At 36.8% G+C, this 22,884-nt stretch overlaps 1 protein-coding gene across 1 annotated transcript in view; it reads left to right on the top strand.

The window, feature by feature from the left end:
- CALCR (calcitonin receptor) overlaps positions 1-22,884 on the top strand; it is a 125,931-nt gene that overhangs the window by 58,126 nt on the left and 44,921 nt on the right. Inside the window, exon 3 of the mRNA XM_037507967.2 lies at positions 17,182-17,266. Coding sequence (XP_037363864.1) covers positions 17,216-17,266 — 51 coding nt within the window. The 5' untranslated portion in view covers positions 17,182-17,215. The remainder of the gene's footprint in view (positions 1-17,181; positions 17,267-22,884) is intronic.

The following is a 22,884-nucleotide window of genomic DNA, read 5'->3' as shown; positions in this document are numbered from 1 at the left end:
ATTGCATGAGAAACTGTGAACTTGGTCTCTAATAAAAGCCACTCCATACACTCAACTAAACTTAGCAGCCTCCTGATGAAACCTGGTCTTCCTCCAGTGTCCCCATCTCAGTAAATCATACCCACAGGGCATGGTATAAAAGTCAGAAACCTAAACATTTTCCTCCATATCTTCCTCGTCCTCACTCTCCTCATGATTCATCCACCATTAAGTCACTATCAATTTTACCTCAAGTCACTTCTAAATGTCTCTCCCATAGATGATTGCGGTCACCTCCTTAGCTGGACCTTTAGCTTCTATTCCCACCCTCTTCCAAATTTTCCTCCAAGTTATCTATGTATCATGTCATCATCCCTTCCTCTGCTTCCTTTAAAATAATTTAAAGGCTTTTCCATGGACCTTAGGTTACAGATCCAAAGCCTTCACAGGCTTAACTGGCATATTGTTTTCCTAGGACCACAATAACGAAGTGTGATAGGGTAGGAAGCTTAAACAACAGAAATTTATTTGAATGAGTTCCAGAGGCTTGCTATCCAAGATCAATTTTTTTTAAGATTTATTTTATTTATTTATGCATGCAAGAGCTGGGGTGTAGACCAAAGGTATGGGGCAGGGGTGAGAGGATTCACCAGAGATGGAGTGGGGAGCAGAACAGGCGGATCCACTGAAATACACTATTGAGGGGATCAGCAGGTGAGACAGGAGAAGTCTGCTGCACCATGTGGGTTAGCTCCCTGGCTGGGGATCGAACTCTTGCTGCAGTGGCTGCGGATAGCTTCATAGTGTTGAGACTTAACCCTTTGCGCCACCAGGGAGGCCCCAACAAGATCAAAGTTTTGACTAGTTTGATTTCCTGAGACCTCTCTCCTTGGCCTGTAGATGACCGTCTTCTCTGGTGGTCTGCTAGTGCTCATCCCTTTGTATGTGTCTATATCCTAACTACCACTTCTAAGGATACCAGTCACATTAGATTAGGACCCACCTTAAAGGCCTCATTAAATTTTAATATTTTTTTAAAAATGCCTCACTTCAGATATAGTCACATTTTGTGGTAATAAGAGATAGACCTTCAATATATACATTTTAGGAGACACATTTTAGCCCATACACAGCATAGGGATTTTGTATATTCTGACCCCAAATCATCTTTCCACCCCCAAGCCTCACTTTAGCTCATAGAAAGTGCAAATTCATCATACTTCCCACACACGATAGGCCGTTATATATTATTTCAAATACAGAGAACTTTGTTCCTCTACTTCATCAGCTCCAATTCTTTCATCACAGCTAATTCAGTGTGAACTGTCAGGAAGCTACCTGTTCACCCTGCTTAGATAAAGTCCCTTATTAGAGACTCTCAGAATTCGCAGACCCTCCCCCCTTCAGCATTTATCATAATTATGATTTTGCATGTATTCTCCAAATTTTTTATTATGTCTCCCTAACTTTAAATGTTATGTTGGGGGGAGCTTATATGCTTTTGTATACTATTTTATTTTCAGGGCCTATCTGGCACAAATTTGCACAAAGTAGAAATTCAATAAACATTTTTTGTTTGAATAAATGAGTGTACTCTAAAAGTTTTTTTGTATACCTTTAGGGAATGGTTTACATTTGAAGTTTCTACAACACTGTGTAACAAAAATGAAACAAAAAAACATAGGAATCTCTAGTTGTGATAAAAATCTATTATGTGCCCCCAAATGCTATACTTTTCACCATTATTTGACATCCACACAGGCAATACATCTATAATTGTTAATGACTCATTTCTATTGAAATCTTATTATTTGTTCATTTGTCTTAATTTATGATTCAATTTTGTTTTGTGCTTTTTTTCTTTGCTTTTTAATGATGATTTCAGCACTCACCACTGATATGCTTATTAACTGGGCAAAACCACCCTAGTGAAGCATTTTAATGATGCAGCCCTCTGTTGTTGATGGTATAAAGACAGCTGTTCTTATTGCTCTTTCACGAGAAATTGTGCAGACAATGTCCACAAGGAAAAAAGAGCTTTGAAAATAGCTCATCGCTCTGATTCAATGTTTTCTCTTTCCTGGCCACACTCTTAAGTTAATCAGTAATAGATGTCCTTATGCTTCTTTCCAAGCAGTTTTCTAATGAAGTAAGGGATCTGCACCTCTCTAAAAAGCGTCCATGAGATTTTGTTGTCTGACACATTGACATCCAGAAGAGAAAAGTGATCTTGCCCCCTCCCCGCCCCCAAAAAACTACACACACACACACACACACAGGGAATCTGAAGAGGACAAAATGTGTCCTCGTGGTCCTAAGATCCTGACTACTGTTTGGAACACAGGATCAGTCTGTTAGCAGATTCTTCCCACAAAAAAAGTCTCCTCTGTCTCCTTTCATCCTAGAATATTAAATTGCAGTGCTTAATACTCAATTCTCTATTCATCGTCATAGAGTTGTTGAATTAACAAAAGTTAGAAGCTATTTTTTTGGTGCAGTTTCTTACTTTACACATCTGTAGTACTCGTGTTGGCCACATTCCCCCAACTAGCTAATAGCAGGGCTGGAACTTAAATCCATAGCTTCAGACTCCATTCAAGTTATTTCCCGCCCCCTCAGGCTTACCCCAACATGTTAGCTTGTCCTTTCCTGCTGTGTCAGTAACAAATTTTAAGTGATCTCAGTCGCATGCAGGTTATTTTTTCAGATGTTATATTTCCTATTATTATGTCTTTATTTTTAATTGTAAAATATGCATAACACAAGATATACTATCTTAATCTTTTTTTTTAAAGATTTATTTATTTATTTATTTATTTATTTATTTATTTATACAAGCACTGGGTATAGTCAAAAGCATGGGAGGGTGAGAGAATTCACCAGAGCCAGAGTGGGGAACAGAACAGGCAGACTGATGAAATACACTGCTGAGGGGAGCAGCGGGCATGGCAGGAGAGGTCTGTGCGCCATGTGGGACCCTCCCTGGTGGCCGGGGATCCAACCGGCGCTGCAGAGGCTGCAGGCAGCTTCTCAGCCCAGCGCTCAACTGCTGCGTCACCAGGGGAGGCCCTATCTTAATCATTCTTAAGTATACAGTTCAGTGGTATTAAGTGCATTTACACTGTGGTGTAAAACTACCATCCATCTCTAGAACATTTTCATTTTTCAAAACTTAAACTAGGTACCAATTACAAGTAACACTCCCATCCCCAATTGGGAGGTATCTCCTAGTCTTGATTTTCATTTTCCTCATGACTGGGCAGCTTTCATGTACTTATTAACCCTTTGCATATCGTCTTCAGAGAAACATCTACTCAAGCCCTTTGCCAATTTTTAATGGGGTTTTAATGCCCATTTTTAATGTTTTCTTGTTCTTGAGAACTTGTTTTGATAGTTTTTATAAAGCTAGTCACTTCCTGAGGAATGTCGTACTAAAAAAATATCATTTCAAATATCATTTCACACCCATGTTGTGATTTGTATAGAGTTGCCAATCTGGTATCTTTTGTCAAAGATAGATCACAAGTCTAGTCATTGTACATTTTAAACATTTATCTCTTGGGGAATGATAATGGTGAAGGCTAGAACTGGACATTGGCAGTGAACTTAATGTAGTATATGCACATGTTGATTCTCAGTAATGCACACTTGAAACATAGAATTTTTTTTAAAGATTTATTTTTATTTTTATACAAGAACCGGGGTACAGGCCAGATGAGCGGGAGGGTGAGAGGATTCACTAGAGACAGAGGGGGGAACAGAACAGGCAGACTGATGAAATACACTGCTGAGGGGAGCAGCGGGCGAGACAGGAGAGGTCTGCTTTGCCATGTGGGATTCTCGCCTGCCGGCTGGGATGGAACCCGTGCTGCAGAGGCTGCGGAACACTTCACAGTGCAGCATTCAACTGCCTGCACCACCAGGGAGGCCCCCATAGAATTTTCTAATGCAGTGTTACTTCAATTAAAAAAACTTAAGGAGCCTCCCTGGTGGCGCAAGGGTTAAGCACCGCACTATGAAGCAAACCCAGCCTCTGCAGCATGAGTTCAATCCCCGGCCAGCCAGGGAGCAACCCACATGGAGCAGCAAACTTCTCCTGTCTCTCCCGCTGCTCCCCTCAGCAGTGTACTTCAGTCAGTCTGCCTGTACTGTTCCCCACTCTGTCTCTGGTGAATCCTATCAACCCCCACACCTCTGCCCTGTACCCCAGCTCTTGTATGCATAAATAAATAAATCTTTTAAAAAATAATTTAAAAAACCTTAAGGGTTATGGTAGACATGGAACCAATCTTATTTACAAGTACTATTTGAATATCTACTCAAGGTGAAATCCAGATTGTATGCAGTGGGAGAAAGAAAAAAGGTTGTTGAACAGTGACAATAATATGTAGTTAAAGAATTCCTGTTGATAGTCTTTGAGTACCAGATAGTGCAGAGGTTAGTTTTTATAACTGTCATATAGTCTGTTATTTTGCAATCAGGGGTTGCCTTTATTTCAAGCATAAATGCTGCAAATTTAGCTATTTTTAGCTATCTTTAAATGTTACCATAGTGTATATGGAGGAAGGCTAATGTGAAGTGTAAACTAGGATGTTATTTTCTTCCCCTGTTGGTGGGGATTTCCAAGGAAGCAAAACAGTATTAAGAAGTGAAATGAGGGCCTCCCCCGTGGCGCAGCGGTTGAGCGCTGGGTTGCGAAGTTGTCCGCGGCCTCTGCGGCGCCGGTTCGATCCCCGGCTGCTCCCCGGCCACCCGAGGAGGGTCCCACATGGCGCGCAGACCTCTCCTGCCGCCCGCTGCTCCCCTCAGCAGTGTACTTCGGTCCTTCTGCCTGCTCTGCTCCCCACTCTGGCTCTGGTGAATTCTCTCACCCTCCCGCGCTTCTGACTGTACCCAGTGCATGTATAAACAAAACAAACAAACAAACCAGCAAACAAATAAATAAAGCATGCCTCTATTAAAAAAAAAAAAAAAAAGAAAAAAAGAAACAAGGGTTCTCTTTCTAAAAAAAAAAAAAAAAAAAGAAGTGAAATGAGGGCCTTCCCTGGTGGCACAGGTGGTTGAGCACCCCACTGTGAAGCTGCCCCCAGTCTCTGCAGACCCGGTTCAATCCCAGCCGGCCGGGTGAGTGTCCCATATGGCGTGGCAGACCTCTCCTGTCTCCCCCACTGCTCCCCTCAGCTGTGTATTTCGTCAGTCTGCCTGTTCTGTTTCCTGCTCTGTCTCTGGTGAGTCCTCTCACCCTCCCTCGCATCTGGCCTGTACCCCAGTTCTTGTATAAATAAATAAATAAATATTTTTAAAAAAGAAGTGAAATGAAAAACATCAGCAACCTTATATTGCCTTTGTTTGTGTTTGTTGGGAGTTATTTTCATGGGTATATTATGGCTATTCTTCATTGGCCCCTGAGAATCATTTCCTTTTACAGTTTAGTAATTACATTTGTGAAATATATTTTTAACACCTAATCACCATCAGGGCACACTCTTAGGATGTAATTAAAAAGACCATCAGACATTCTGTTTTAGATGTATTGCTAATTTAGTACTAACTCTTTTTTTTTATTACAAGTTGTTATTGGTATTAAGAACGAAGCTTTAATTAAACAGAATGGTCCTCACTGAAATGGCATTACCATTGGCTTAAGAACTTTCTTTAATCTGTGGAATATTCCTTATTATAGATTATCATCAAACATTTTTAAAAGTATACTTCTGGTTACCAGAAGACAAATTAAAGGGATGGTCAAGCAATTCAGGTGAGATGAATATAACTCTCCCTCCTCCCTTCTACAGTTTTCTTCTTCTGTACTCCAAAACTATACTACAGAGAACAATCCCATTAGCAATAGTGAATAAAACCCTGAACAAGAATGAGTTCATTTTGTCTCTTCTTTTTCCACTGCTTTCTTTATTTCGAAAGCAATTTCTGTATATTATAAAATTTTAAAATGCAGGCCAGCGAAAGAAAATCACCTGCACTCCCATCTCCTGGAGAGGTTTTAGTACCATTTACCCTGCTGTGAAAACTTTGCGATTTTCCTACTGGTATGAGTGTGTCAAATTATTCACTTTCTCCTTCCTCAGAAAAGAATTACTCATTTCTGATACCCTGGCTTTGGTCTTGACATTGTGACTTGCTAAGATCAATGGGGTGTGAGTAGTTCTGCCCTACCCCATTTGAGCAAAACTTGAAATACTGTTTTGTGTTTGACTCCTCTAAATGACCACCTTCTGCTATGAGAATAACATGTTCCAGAGTGGCGCTAACTCTTCAACCTTGGTCACAGATTGAAAATGATATGAAGCAAATCCACAGGGGGAGCTTCAGTTGCCCCATAACTCCCATGTAATTTGAACACAAAAAAATTATCTGGGGCCTCCCTAGTGGTGCAAGGGGTTAAAACGCAACCTATAAAACTATCTGTAGCCTCTGCAACACAAGTTCAATACCCAGCCAAGGAGTTACCCACATGGCACAGCAGACCTCTCCTGTCTTGTATGCTGCTTCCCTCAGCAGTGTATTTCAGTACATCTGCCTGTTCTGTTCCCCACTCTGTCTCTGGTGAATCCTCTCACCCGCCCCCTGCCCCATTGCACATCTGGCTTCTACCCCAGTTCTTATATGTATAAATATATAAATCTTTCAAAAAAACATAAGTATCTGTTCTTTCAAACCACGGGCTAATATTTTAACTAACCCCTCTAAGACTCAGTGTCCGCAGCTGCATAATTACAAAACCGATGGTATTAAAAAGCTATGAAAATGTTTAAGGGAGATACTCTATTGATGGTGGGTGCTGCATAATAACTCAAAAAATAAATTTTGGTTAATGCTCCAAGCCCTTTTTCTATGCACACACAAATATAATATTTACAAAAATGAGATTATACTTTGCATTCAGTTTGTAGACATTTTTAAAGTAATACGGTACCATGAACATTCATCTAGGTAATTAAATATTTTCATGCATAATTTTAATGACTAGAGTATTCCATAGTATAGAGGTACCAAAGTTTATTTAACAAATCCATTATTTTGAGCATTTCGTTGCATCTAAATTCCACCATAGTAGATAATGTTACAATGAGTATTTCTGTGATATCTGAGCCAATTTATTATTATATCCTGAGAAAGATTATCCCTGGTCAATACAGTCAATGCAGTTGACCTTGTATTTGATGTGGGAATAATGTAATGTATAGAATTACCTGGCTGTTAGTATTTAGTTCATAGTAGTTTCTGTTCTTCCCTTTCCTCCATTTCTCCCTCCCATCCCCCAAAAAGAAGAAAAAAGAAAAGAGTCCATTTTATATGTGTTTTAATTTGGCTAAAGATACCATATATTCTTGTGTATCAATCAACTAATATTATACATAGGTCTTGATAGATATCAAGTTCTACCTATAACTTTCCAAAGAATATCAACACTTTCTTAGGCTAAAGTTCTGAAAGGATGTACAAGTTTTATTCCTGCAGCTGAAAACAGAGGCAAAGAAAAGAGCTCTTTTATTTATCACCTTCCTGCCAGAAGGTAGTTCAGGTCCCAGGAAGACTTTCCCATTAGCAATAACAGAAAAGCAATGAACTTACATTCAAGACAAGTTGTATTTCAGATTTCCTTAGAGAAGAGTCACAGATCCTGTTCCAGATTTTGTTAACTCTTGGTCAGTTCATTTATTCCAATTTAGTTCATTGACTTTGTGCCAATTCTAACTCTTACTTCTCCATTATTTCCATTAGTTTCTATCACTGAATGCCGCCAGAGGGAGGCAGGGGAGGTACACAGATGTCAGATACTGGGATTTGTTCAGATGTTGGAAAAATATGAATAGGGATTACTAATGAATCAAGATTTACTAAATGCCCCCCAGATACATCCTGAATTAAGTGAACTGTTTGTCTTTCTCAGTTATTTATTACACTTACTTCCCAAACCAAATCACATTCTTTAAGATTACTTTTCTAGTATTCCTAACTGTATGTATGATTGCTAACTTTTTTCATGTGTCATAGTTTCTTTTTTAAAAAAGAATTTTTATTTATGCATACAAGAATTGGGGTACAGTTCAGACGTGCAGGGGGGTGAGAGGATTCACCAGAGACAGAATGGGGAACAGAACAGGCATACTGACTGAAATGCCCTGCTGAGGGGAGCAGCGGGTGAGTCAGGAGAGGTCTGCTGCGCCATGTGGGTAGCTCCCTGGCCGGCCAGGGATCAAACTCGTGCTGCAGTGGCTGCGGATAGTTTCATAGGTCACATCTTAACCACTTGCACCACCAGGAAGGCCCCATAGTTTCTTCATGTACTAATTTCTAAAAAGTCAACTGGTAAGCAAGTTATATATAAGTTCCTCACAAGGACCAAGTTTTCTTTAATCAAACAGGTTATAAGATGTTCACTTCACCTGAATATTAAATTGCCACAAAGAAACTGATTTTGGCAGCATCATTTGAGGTAGAAATCCCTTAGATTAGAGAGTTGAATATTAGCTGTTAGACTTGTGGTAAGAAATAGCTGCTATGATGAAAACTACTTGCATCATCATGGCTGACATTTAGGGCTTCAGCTTGGCTGAACATCCCTGATGTCACTAGCATCACTTAATCACTCTGTTTTTCAAAGGAATCTAGCTAATTTTACAGAACCTTTTGAACTGCTTACACAGTTGTTCAAAAAAGGATAATTTCTAAGGCATTCAAATTTCAGGGAAATGGATCTATAATTTAATAGAAAGAAAAGGAAAGCTTTGTAATCATTAAATTACATTTGATGATACTTTTCACTTTTTGAAAATATATGCCACTGGAATTGGAAATACAGGGGCAAGTTTGTCCTTCATGAGATTCAGGGTGAAAATTCCCTGTTATACATGAAGGGAGTGCATCTGACTCAGTAAATATTTGATGAATGAATTTATAAATACAGTAAGTGCTTTTTGCCAAATTTTACCCACCTCCATTTCTACAAACACAATCATACAGAAATACCTATACATTGAACAGCAGGGCAGCAGGAGAGAGGAGAAAAGTAGAGAACTCAAGGTCTGGCTTAAAGCTACTGCTCACTGGTGTAATAGTTCTTGTGGTTAGCAGCAAACAATTGTTCTGACTGGTGGATGCTTAAATAGCAAAGATTATTAAATACTCTGAGTAAGACCAACATACTTTGAATAAAACCAAGTTTGCCTTGAATGTTGATTGCACATTATTCATAGTAAATATTATTAGTAACAAAAACTAATTTAAATGAATTTACTTAAAGGATCCATTTTTTCAAACCTCCTGAAAACCATTAATATCTTAGCAAATTATGAATTTACAGAAAAGAGCATACCATATTCCTATCTTCTCAAATTTTGTCCTAGCCTCTGTTCCATTATTAAATGAATGTTCATAGGGGTCATATTTTGAAGAACACAATGTGGAAAATACTGTTTTTATTTATTTTCTTTTGAAGGGTCAAGTAGGCCCAATATTTATCTAATTGCTATGCTCTCTCAGACTGCAAAAATATATTTTTTGTATTTTATTTGAGCTGGTGTTGGAGGGAAAAGGAACCTTCAATTCAGTTGTTGAATCTTATAGATAATGAATTTAGCATCCATAAAGATACAGTAACATACTGAAGAGTCACGTGGTGACTTTGAGGTTGTCCTAGCATTAAACTATGATCCCTCATTCCTCAGCTATACACTATAGCTTCCTATTACACTATATACTTCCTATTACACTATATTGGCCCCCATATTCACCATATTTGATCTCAACAGAAGTACTACTAAAATAATTAATTAACTAATGCACTTGTGAGCATACTAATTTCAGATTTATTTTCGGTTTTCCAAATAGAAGACCTTGTTGACAACTGAAATTCCTTTTGTTAAAACTCTGAGCCTTCTTAGTTCATATTATGTGGCAGTATATATATAGAAATTAAGAGCATGAACTTTGGAATCTGCCCACTTAGAGTTTCTTTAATATATTCGGTGGGTCCCATTTCCTCATCTTTTTCTCATGCTGATTCTTTTTTTTTTAAATAATAAATTTTATTTTTATATTCCCCATACAATTGCAACCCCCCCATTCTGACCCCAATCCCTCCCCTCCCGCCCCCCACACCCCAAAAAGTGTCTCTGGTTCATAGTTTTTTGTTGATTTTGATTTTCACTTTCTTATAGTTATTCATTTTCCTGGTCCCTTATTTAAGTTTTCTAGATTCCTGCTATGAGTGAGACCATCTGGTATTTTTCTTTTTCTTTCTGGCTTATTTCCCTGAGCATGATCCCTTCCAGCGCCATCCATGTTGCTGCAAATTGCATGTGTTTATCTTTTTTGAATGCTGAGTAATATTCCATGGTATATATGTACCACATCTTCTTGATCCAGTCATCTATTTTTGGGCATTTGGGTTGTTTCCATAGCTTAGCTATTGTAAACAGTGCTGCTATAAACATAGGGGTGCAGGTGTTCTTTGGAATGGATGTTTCTGTGTCCTTTGGGTAAATACCTAGGAGTGGACTTGCTGGATCATATGGAAGCTCTATGTTTAGTAGGTCCAGAAATCTCCACACAGCTCTCCATAGTGGTTGGACCAGTTTGCACTCCCACCAACAGTGCAGGAGAGTTCCTTTTTCTCCACACCCTCGCCAACATTTGTTGTTGCTAGTTTTTTTAATATGTGCCATTCTTATTGGTGTAAGATGGTATCTCTTGGTAGTTTTGATTTGCATTTCCCTGATTGCAAGTGATGTTGAACATTTTTTCATATGCCTGTTGGCCATTCGCATTTCCTTTCAGAGAAGTTTCTTTTTAGCTCTTCTGCCCATTTTTTGACTGGATTATTTTCTTTGTTGTTGTTGAGTCTCATCAGCCCTTTGCAGATTTTTGTGATCAGTCCTTTATCATTAGTGTTGTGTGCAAAAATATTCTCCCAGTTGGTGGGGTTTCTCTTTGTTTTTGTTATTGTCTCTTTTGCTGTGCAGAAGCTCTTTAATTTGATGTAGTCCCAGCTGTTTATCTTTGCCTTCACTATCACTGCTTTGGGTGATGTGTCTGTAAAGATGTCTTTGATGTGCAAATCACGTAGTGTTTCGCCTGTATTTCCTTCTATGTATTTTATGGTTTCAGGTCTTATGTCTAGTTCTTTACATGCTGATTCTTTATACCAGGATTATTTTTTTTCTCCCAACCACTCACATATTGAAGTTAAACTCTATCTTGAAATGGCATTAAAAATCACATAAGTACATGATGTATTTTTATTTTATTTTTATTTTTTTTAAGATCTATCCATTTATGTATACAAGAGCTGGGGCACAGGCCAGAGATGCAGGGAGTGAGAGGACCCACCAGAGACAGAGTGGGGAACAGAACAGGCAGACTGACTGAAACACACTGCTGAGGGGAGCAGCGGTGAGACAGGAGAGGTCGCTGCGCCATGTGGGTTTCTTCCTGGCCAGGGATTGAACTTGTGCTGCAAAGTGCAGTGCTTCATAGTGTGGTGCTTAACCCCTTGTGCCACCAGGGAGGCCCTTTAATAAAATTTATTTGAACTAAACCTTTTCTATCTCCCCTTTCCCTAACTTGGCTACTACTCAAGATCCAATACTAGAAACTATCCATGAAATTGCAGTGCACTTTGCTCAAGTTAGTTTTAAATAGCCAAACTTTATCTAATTAATAATAGTCACTTTAGTGCAAAACTTTTGAACTACACATGATTCTGAATCATTTCTCCAAGATCTCCCCATTTATTAAATGTTGTCTAGCCAACTGCATAGAGGCAATCTATCTTTTTCACTCAAAAACTGTTGATAGAACACTTACTATGTCAGGCCATTGACATGAGTCAATGAAAAAAATCTTACATTTTTCAATATGACATTTTTTTTAGTCTGCTTCACTTCTTATCTAAATTCTTTCTTTTACAATGTGTGCCAACCTGCTTATTATAAACAGCTCCCACTGCCAAGAGTGCCAGTTTTCATCAGCTACATTTGGAGTCTGGCTTAAATGGGCATTTTAAACTCATAATGAGGGTCAGGAAGGCACTCTGTTTTGCTGAATGTGGCAACATAAGTTGGGTTTATGACCATAATGCCTTGGCACCTTAGTTGCAGAGTAATGAAGAATGATTTTCTAATATGTAATATAACCAAGGAGTTATCCCCACAGAAGACATTGCTAAGGCAACATACCAGCAGAGGTAAATTCATTTACCTGCTTATTTGGACCATATATGCAAAAGTGTATGAAATAGAAGAATCGTCAAAGAAACTCTAAGTTCTACTTTTGAAACAGATCTAGGCCTTGGATGGCAAAAGCCCACAACTGTTTTCAGAAAAGCTGTTCCTGACTCTTCTCTTTTCTACTCTACCCATTCCCCTCAGCCTACCCCTTGTTCTCATAGTCAGGACACTAAAGGGGAGATAGATTCTCAGTAAACAGTACTCCAAAGGAGCTATTGCCTCTGAAATGCTTGTTACATCTTTGGGCTTTGTACCAAGACTAGGGAATATTTAAGACTTCAGAAATTGCACTTTTGCTCCATGGAGAAGAAAAAAAGAAAATTTTAAGTAAAGGGCAACTCTTTCTCATGACTTGCAAGCTTAATTGGCAATGTCATTGAGTGCAAAGAGCATTTTCCAAAGTATATTATGTAGCTAGGTTAATCATTGTTATCATAAAAAAATTTCGTCGTCAAACACGTTTGGAGAATGACAATTTAAACTAGTATTTTGTTATAGAACTTTAAATATTAATGTATAAGGTAATTCTGTAAGAGGAATATAGGAAATGCTTACTTTCCTAAACTTTTTTTGGCCATGGAAACTTTATTTTATGCTGCTTCTCATGGGATTACTGCCATTCTATGGAATATACTTTTGGAAATGCTGATTTATGAGAATAGACATTATTTTCAGTCATTGACATTTTATACTTTTTTCTCAAAAAGTAAAAATAATGTAACTTACTTTTCAAGGAAATTAGTTCTCCTTAACCAAAGATTATTCAATCATCATCATTGAGTTAGTGACTCAGACTCTTATTTATTCTCAGTAGTGATTCCTACTGACTAACTCATCCTGCAGCACAGGAATACAATTTTCTAGATAAAGGATTAGTGTTCATTTGTGGATTTAGGGCAGTGCAGATTCTGTTGCCCACTAATTGAACCACTGTCCATGGTTATTTCATTTCTATTTTCTAAGTCAAACTCAACGATCAGCTTTTCAGGTCCCATACTCATCTACCTTATCTACAGGCTCCCACAAAAGTGCCTTTGTTTAAAAAAAAAAACCTATAGTTGAAACATTTTAGAAACCACTGCTCTAAAGTAACGAGGCTACTGAGACAGAGCCAGAAAGATCAATATGCTTCACCTACTGGGGTTTCTTCTATTCAAGGAGAATGAGACTAAAGGATCTTTTAATAAATAGATTGGAAACTTCATAGAAGTGAAGCTCCTTGCCCAAAAGTAAAGAAATGATAAAAGTGTTAGCTTGAATTAGAATTTTTGGCTCCAGATTTACAACTCTTTGGGCAAAGACTAATGCTTTCTCTCTTGCCAAATTCCCACATTGGCATTCCCTAGATTCTGACACAAATCATCCCTGACATTGAGCTACCAACATTTACTATGCATTTACTATGCTCCAGACTCTTTTCTAGGTTCTAGGGTTATGAGAATAGACAAAGTCTTTGCTGTAGAATAGGTACAGGGAAAACGTTAAGAAGCAAGTAAACAAATAATCTGACATTGAAGTTAAGCTTTGTTCTGGTTTTCTCTGAGTCCTTATCCAGATATATCAAATGACCATCTAATCACAGATGATCATTCTTACCTGTTCCCATTTTAACTTGAAAGTCTCTGAGTTCCATTTCTATCTCCACAAGGTGCTGTTTGCCTGATTTTGCCCTTCCTGACCTGGGTCCATGTTAACTCACAAACTCTTAAGTCAAAACTATTATCCTCATGGCCTTTGAATTCTGAACACAATCAATACACTTCAACCCTGCCTATTGAAAAGTCCATATTAGTGATTCCTTAGATCCCATCCTGCATTTTGTCTAGCCTCTCATTCACTCAACTAAAGTTTTAGATCTCCGTTTGTTCATTTGGCATTTTCTTCCACTGTCACTTTTGTTAACTCCCTTTCTCCATACCTTTGCCCTTTGCCTCTTTCTTTTATAGATTCTTATAGAGGGTGAATGACGTCATTCTCCATTCTGGTTCTACTCTTCCTTGCCTTGTTTTCTTCCCTGAATTTCATAAAGTCCTGTCTTTTTTCACTGTTCTACCTATATGTCTTTTCTCCCCTCATCATGTATCCCCACAAAGTGCTCTTTTCAAAGATAGGCATATCTATAGGGCACTACTTAACCTGGAACAATTACAATTCAGGTTTTCTGACTAGAGACAGTATGTCCAGATCTACTATAGATTTGTGCATAAGTAATTTATTATAGTTCAAAATAAATTTTGAAATTTATAAAATTTTAAATCTTTTTTTAAATTTTAAACCTCTCAATTAATAGGAAATAAAAGAAGGGGACTTTTTCTTAGCTAACCTCTCCTGTCATATCCAAATGTTCACTCTCAGATCTATTTTCCTGCTATTTTCATTCAACTTAGCTGTTCATGGTACAATTGTAAAAGCAGTAGGGGAGGGGGCTTTGAAACCATGGGACTCCCCTTTCCTACAGCAAGATGACTGTTTAGCTCCATTTGCCTTCAGGGTGACACGTCTCTACCAGTCTTCATTTTAATGATTCTGTTGAGTCAAAATTGAGCAACATAAGTTGCTTTATATATATATATATCAAATGACATCAAATAGATGACATAGATAGAATAAGCCAATTAACTACCTAATGGCCCCATAGTCACCTTCATAGCGAAACTGACTTCTCGCTGTGCTTAGTGCGCACATTTATAATTAATGAGCAAGTCTTTCATGTCAAGAAGGATCTGACTTTTAATTCTGACAACTGTTGTTCCACGCATCCTGCTTTCGGGCTAAATCATAGACCTATCATAAGCAACAGATCTTTAGAAATTCAATGTATATCTGTGAGTTCTTCCCAAAATGATCAAGGAAAGCCATGTCAATTTTACAAGTAATCATACATTTCAAAATAACTTTCACACCAAGAAATACTTCTCAGCCAATATAGTCAGGTGGTAACAATCCTGATTAAGAGAGAAGACAAATTAAAATCTTCCCTCCTACCAACTTTGCTTTCCTTTCATTATCTGTCCTTTGCCAACCAAGCTACAATCTAGGAGACAGTTTTAATTTCTAACTTTTTGTTTTTCTCTATAATCATATTGGTGTTTGTTGCTCTAGGAGAGGGGCCTATATTATCTTCCTAACCAAGTACTTTATACATTTATTTAAAGTGTGTATGGGGTTACTGAATAAGGATAAAATTGGACTCACTTTGGTATAGAAAATGTGTTAGAGGGATCAAAATCAGAAGCAGGGAAACTGGTCGTGAAGCTATTTCCATGGTACTGCTGAGAAGGACCTTAAGCTACGTTATGGTAGTGAAGAGGGGTAGGCGTATTTGAAACAACATCAAACAAATAGAATCAGACTAGTGGAGACTAGAGGTTGGGATGATCCCTAGTTTCTCATACAGATAAAATTCATGGGTAATTGTGCATGTCACTGACATGGGAATGTAAAGAAGGAAAATAAATACATTCAACTTTGTTAATGTGCTAATATAGAGAACAAATACAGTAGATCACAACTACCATCATATAAATAATAATCATTGTGTATAAGTGATTTGCAAAGTGCCAAAGAATTATAGATAGCTGAAACATGATTTTATCTGAGAGAGGTTTAGCATCAAATGAGGTTGTTGGCATGTATATATACATAGATGAAAATGTATGACAGATACACAAAATTCCAAAAGGATGGTTTTAGTTATCAATTTTCTGGGCACTCAAAATCTACTTTTCTACATTTATTTCTACTTCTTGAATGACGTAAAACTGAGCGATTCGAAGCTCCAGATAAATTAAGCTATTGTATTTCTTATTCTTTGGCTACCCCTAAGTTTTCCTATCTCCTTAATCTTGTTTTTTTCATCTGCAGTCTCTGTCTAGTATCTTTGCTTTCTAAATCCTATCTAATTTTCAAATGATATTCAAAATATATATTCTGCCCTGGACCCTGCAATCAGAAATCATCTCTCTTTTATGAGGCTTTGTATTTGTACCATTTTTTTTAACTTTTTACTCAGTGTTTATTATGGTTTCTTCAGCACATGTGTTATGTCCTTCATGTCTACTCCAAAGCTTAGTTTCTTATAATGGAACCATTTCTCATTCAATTTACTCACATTCACACCTCTTGTATATACAAATCTCACCCCAGCCACTGCCACAATCAAATATCCAATTATCATCCACCACTAGGGCATCCACCACTAGGGCATTGGCACTCTCTCCTCCCCTTTAGCAGTTCCACACCTCTTTTTCTTCTTTCTTTTTGTTGTCTGAGTCAAAAGCTCTGTTTTTGTTTTGTTTTGTTTGTTACTTTGCTTTGTTTCTTTATATTCCACAAATGAGTGAAATCGTGCACTATTTGTCTTTCTCCTTCTAACTCTTTTCACTTAACATAATCCTCTAAAGGATTCTTTTTTTTTTTCTAAAGGATTCTTAATAACAACTCAAAGTTTGAAGAAAAATTTGTAGGTGAGGAAAATACACAAGTCTCCAAATATGACTAAATAAATGTTGGTCCTAGAATACCTAAAGGGCTGACTATTAATCCTTCTCAAACGACAGATTTCATTTGTTTGTGTCCAACAAGGTGATTTAGTGACATTTCCATTGAAATTTTTTAGCAGTTCTTAGTGATGTCACGTGTTAATTGAAGTCTTTATTGGTTGCTTTCAATTCTTCTGAATCCTTTAATTTGGTCCTGATATGTAAAGTGACTCCAGAATTTCTTAACAGGAGGACTTCAGGCAATAATCGGATAACAGTCCTTCCTGGACAAAAGAAAGTTGCGTTTGTGTTGTAAACATGCTGTTTTCACTTACATGCGTTTTATTTAGGATGTCTTGGGACATTGATCCTCTTCAATTCATACAGAAAGACAAGAAAAAAAGAAAGGATGTATTTAATATTAAAGCTATATTAATTTAAATGTCTTTGTTACTTTCCCATTTTTTCAGACCTTAGAGAGGAGATCATCTTCAAAAAGCGAAAATGAAGCTCACCTTTACACGCTGGGTTTTTGCCCTGTTCATCTTTCTACATGTGAGTGAAACAAAATTTATTCTAAGCTATGTTAATATAGAATGTTAAAACAAGAAGGAATGTTTGAGTATGACTGAATGGGTATTAGCAGGAGTAGATATTTTTCTCCAGGAGTCAAAACATAGTTCCTCAAAACTATCATTTTCTTAGTATTTTGCTGACAAAATCTTCCCAGTAAAATTTCATTGATTTAGAGTGGTATTTTTAATACAGAAATATGAGCTTTGATTATTTACAAAAATTCAGCAATAATTTGAGACATCTCCACATTATCCTGGAAATTAATGTTGAAAGTTAATAATGTTCTTGGATAAACTGTTTTCATGATAGACATGTGACTTTCTTTGAATCACAATTTTGGGGTTACTGTCTTTTTAAAGCATATGAATTCTTTCAGTATGGTTATTGATTTTAAATATATTTTTATCTAAAAGTAAAATTTTTATGTCTTAACATGTTACCGAGAGTTATTCCATAACTCTCTAGTCTATTAAATCATGCTGAATTTATTTTTTATATTATTTTATTCCTGAACAATTTAGTTAGTAGTCAGAACTACCTCTTAGAAAACATTATCAATGCTTATTTTTGTGTCCACATTGTTAACCCACCATCACATCAGCTTTAACATATATGAACAACACTGACCAATGAATTATACATGTCAGTCACTCAGGATCTGATTCTCACCCAAACAAATCTTGTCTAGGGTTCCAGTTCTAGGATTTCTAGTGTGTGTTCATGTGTAATTATGGGCTTACAAGTCTACATAAACTATTTCTCTTTACATTATTCAAGGGGAAAATATTGTTAATGTCCTATAAATGTTGAGTTAATTTTAAAGGGATTTTTATTTTGTAATGTTAATGTATAAAATAAATGGTTTATGGGAATGATTGTTAATGTAACCCCTTTATACCTATTTAGATAATAAGTTATTTTATTATGTAAGACTGTCCATATTATTTTAAGCTTTAAAGAAAGTTCTGTATAATTTTCTAAAAGTAATCCAGTATTTGGAAATGCAGGTAAATTCATGCCATTGGAAATACGATTTTCAAAATAATTAAGCAGGACTATTGTAGAAACTATTACCAGTAAAATATGTAATGTTCTCTATAATGTGCCAAAGCCTGTGCAGTATTCTGGAGATGCAGAAATATTGGTATATTCTGTTTATAAATTGATAGTTACTTTTTATAGCTCAAATAAAATTCTGTGTGGTCAAGTACATGTGAATATTTCTAACTAATTTCATTTCATAAAACATATGATTAATTATATTGTTCATTGATAGAAGAGCTAAAGGCACTACTAAATCCTAACAAGATAATTTGGGGATTATCTAACCTTTTACTACAAAGACTTCAGATAATCTCTAGTGTGTTAAAAACTGTAGCAGATCACTTTTATTCAAAGTTCAGATATATTTTATCTGATATATTTTAAAATTCAGAGATTGAAAGAATTCCATTTATTTTCATGAACAGAAATGTTTTATGCTTTGTGGACACCTCTTTCCTAGCAAACATAACTGCACTAAGCACTTAAATGGCTTTGTGCTCTCTTTGCTGTGACCAACAAATTTGATTCTCTATCTATGCTTGGATTATGTTTTTGATTCAGAAGATTTGTCCATAAAAATTCATTTGATATATCAATCTCCTTCTAAAATACACTATACCCCACACTGATACTCCTCAGAAAAAAGGGGAACTTTTTTAAAAAGTGACAGTGATTTTAATTACCTCAGAATATCACTTCTTAGATATTACCATATCGTAAACAACCACTACCAATATATTTATTGAACTCTACCAACCTGATTTCCAAATTGCTTTGAAAGCATTGGTGTAGGTCACCACATTCCATTCACCATATCTACTCTAATCAAAATCACCCCTTCACTTCCTTCCTATTTCCTGTAATGAAAATGACTTAAACAGTCCTCGGCACATAGGGAGCTCTCAAAAAGTGCTAATGATGATGAAAATGATGAAAAATTGAAAAACTAGATTTTTCTGATAGCATGTTGTTGTGGTTGTCAACTGTATTCCCTTATTTGCACTGAATATTTCCAGCAATTGTGTTGTTTATGCATTTATATATAAGTAGAAAGTACATAGGACATCAACCAGGCATCTGATTTTGCCTGGAAGAACCAGCACTAACACTTTGCAAAGTTCTATTTCATTCTTTGCTCATCTAAAAAATATAAGTAATTGAAAACTACAAATAATTCTAACATATGCATTATCAATTTTGGGTCTATTGATTTGTGGATTCTGAATTCATTTTCCTTTTAGAGGATTTCTGTCTGTGGCAATCAGTATGAATCTCTCCTTTCAGCAAGGGGCATGGACCCCTGCATTCAGCGGGTTTCAGCCACTGCAAAGATAGACCATTTCTCAAAGTTCTGCACAGAACAGCTCTATATCCTCATTCTGTCTCCTTACTTTCAAAAACTGCCTGTAGGGCCTCCCCGGTGGCACGGCGGTTGAGCGCTGGGTTGCGAAGCTGCCCGCAGCCTATGCGGCGCAGGTTCGATCCCCAGCTGCTCCCCAGCCACTGGAGGAGGGTCCCGCATGGCGCGCAGACCTCTCCTGCCGCCCGCTGCTCCCCTCAGCAGTGTACTTTGGTCCTTCTGCCTGCTCTGCTCCCCGCTCTGGCTCTGGTGAATTCTCTCACCCTCCTGAGCTTCTGAATGTACCCAGTGCTTGTATGTATAAACAAACAAACAAACAAACAAATAAATAAATCTTTAAAAAAAAAATACAACCAAAACTGCCTGTAACTCCAAAGTAGGCTGATTTTAGACCACTCAAATCAGAATGCTTTCCTATGTACTCCATGACTAGTGTGGATGAAACCTTGTGTAACGGAAGCTCCACAAGGGCAGCAACCTTGCTGCTGAGCCTCCAAAACCTATAACAGTGACTGGCACATGGGAGGTACTCAAGCTGTGGACTACAGCTTTGGTGGCAGCTCGGTGGTCGTATGTGTGGCACCATTTACTTGAACCTTTAGGAGTGACATCACATATATGGCAACTAAACTGCTACATAGGATACCTAAGAGATTGTTTTTTGTTTTGTTTTCCAAGAATTTTGTGAGCTCTTGTCTGCAAAACTTCGAACAATGATCTTTACTCAGAAAAATATTAATGCCCTTAACAACTCATTTCTATCTTCATGTGAACATCGAATCATATATTTGCTGACCCCCCCCAATATGTAGTATAAACATAATACTTATGATAAGTAAACATTTTTAAATCTTTCACATGACCTGATACTTTCATCTAATCATTACTGCTTCTACTTTGCCTCTTTATTGCTGAAAATTCTACCACCTCCTCTAATAATTTTTATTTGTATAAAATCATCAGCAAAAAGTTTATGTTTAATGTGTGTTATGAAATTTGTATATATGGTATTTTATGAAATAGTTATTCCACAACTTGAACTTTATATGTTTTATATCACTGTCTTTGTATATCTATACCTACCTATCTGTTATATGTATACACATATGTATATATGTTATATAAATATCTGTTATATGTATATATATGTGTGTGTACATGTAACAGAATGTCTCATATATATGTGTATGTAACAGAATGTCTCAATGCCTATCTTCAGAAGAAAATCACTGAAACATTCAGCTTCCAGTGGGAAAATTCCATCGTCAATGTGCAATGAACCAGACCAGGATCGGACTCAGATTATTTTGGCTCAACTAACGACAGAAGTTCTAATTCCTCATTCCTTCAGTGTTGAAACAATCTCTGCTGAACCAGACTCCAAATCAAGTTCACTGGAGTTTGTTTCAATATTGCAAGAATGATAAGATTGATACCGCTATCATCTGCCTCAACTACACCTACTCTTTCAGATGGTCTTATCGCCACTGTTATTGATGTTATTTTAACTGCATTCAATCAAATAATACTGTAATGAAAACATAAGTATAGGGTTTTCCATTTGATATACTTGTCCATACCGTTCCCCCAGGGCTTCCATGAATTTCCAACTACACAGGAACATTCCTTAGCTAGTTGTCCTGTCCATTTAAAGACAGAATTCAGAATTTTATTTTTGGAAATGACACTAAGCTTAAACAAATTAGTCACTAATGTCCCTGTACATAAATGACAGAAAATAGTCCCTGATATAGTAAACAGAAAATATTTTTGTATGACATCATGTTCCATCTTCTAAGCTGATTTGAAGATGGTGATAAAGTGGCCCAAAACTAAATATCTTAAATGATAATTCTCTTACCAAGTAAACACTCTAAGTATAGAACCATAAAGAACCTAATATATATGCATCAGCTGAACCATCTATTGCTATCTTTTATTGCGAGGACACCATTAGACATGGTTAAAGATCATGGTTACATGATTTTGAGTGGAATTACGCACACATGTGCACTCATACACACATTCATACAAATATAAGCTACTAAAATCCAAAATGAAGACTTAACATCTTTTGTGTGTGTGTGTTCCCAAACACATCCCAATTTCTAATGAAATATCTGAGCATTTAATGACTCTTTACCTTTCAAGATAATTGGTGTCAAGAAATATTTTATAGTGTTGTGGGTTTTTTTGCTAGACTGTAAGCTCCATGAGGAAAAATCTATACTAGTTTTATTCATCAATGTATCTTCAACAATACTTAGCTCACCAAGCTCAATGCATATTTGATGACTGATCTTAAAATCCATTGGAAAAGGGTGATATGACAACAGAATGTTGTTCAACTACATTAATAAGGGATTTGCACATTTTTAATCATTTTGTTGTTTCATTGGCTTGTCTTTCTTCTCTTGTAAATTCAAGAGTCATTAAAAGCAGAAATAACCCTAACGCTTAAAGTATGGTGTCAACTGTGTTCAAGTAACTGTCCATGTAGAGTCATAACAGCAATGTTATAACAGTAGTATATATCTACCCTCTGAAATGATTTCTACTCAGATGACGTGCTGGCACTTCCAATACAAATCCAGAAGAGAAGTTACGTTCTTCCCCCAATGAAGAGTTTCTTTCCCAACTTTTCCCCTTTCTCAGGGCACTACCATTTTTCCCAGTTATATAGGATAAAGTATCTGGGGTGTTTGACTATTACTATTTTTCTTTCCTCATATTCAATTATGCCTTTGTATTTTTGTTAAGAAGGTTAGGAACTGCTCCTTTTTCCATCATGGGGTGATCTAGTCCCTGCCTTCAGCTTACTGGCACAAAGATATTTTTCAAACACACACACACACACACACATTAGTTATAATAAGTAGGACTGAGGCTGACATTAGCAGCTTGTACTGACAGAAACATGTAAAATTTACACTGATTTTCAGCAGTGAAAAATTCATTACCCTGTATGATCATCTGCTGATGAAACCAGTTTAAAGAAATTAAGCCCAGTTATCCAAGCTAGAATCTCAGAAAAACATTATTTGTTCTGTGGGATAAACTGGGTAAAATTTTGGCAATGTGCTTAATCTAAGCACAAACAAAAATCAGCTGAAAGAATTAAATAAAAATAAAGTTTATCTCTGGCACTGCCTTACCTATTTTTAATAATGTGATTCATGATCTTAAGAGTTCC

The sequence above is a fragment of the Talpa occidentalis genome, unplaced genomic scaffold, assembly GCF_014898055.3.
Source record: "Talpa occidentalis isolate TD23 unplaced genomic scaffold, MPIMG_talOcc4v2.1, whole genome shotgun sequence".
Lineage (NCBI taxonomy): Eukaryota > Metazoa > Chordata > Mammalia > Eulipotyphla > Talpidae > Talpa > Talpa occidentalis.
This window is presented reverse-complemented; position numbering and strand designations above follow the sequence as displayed.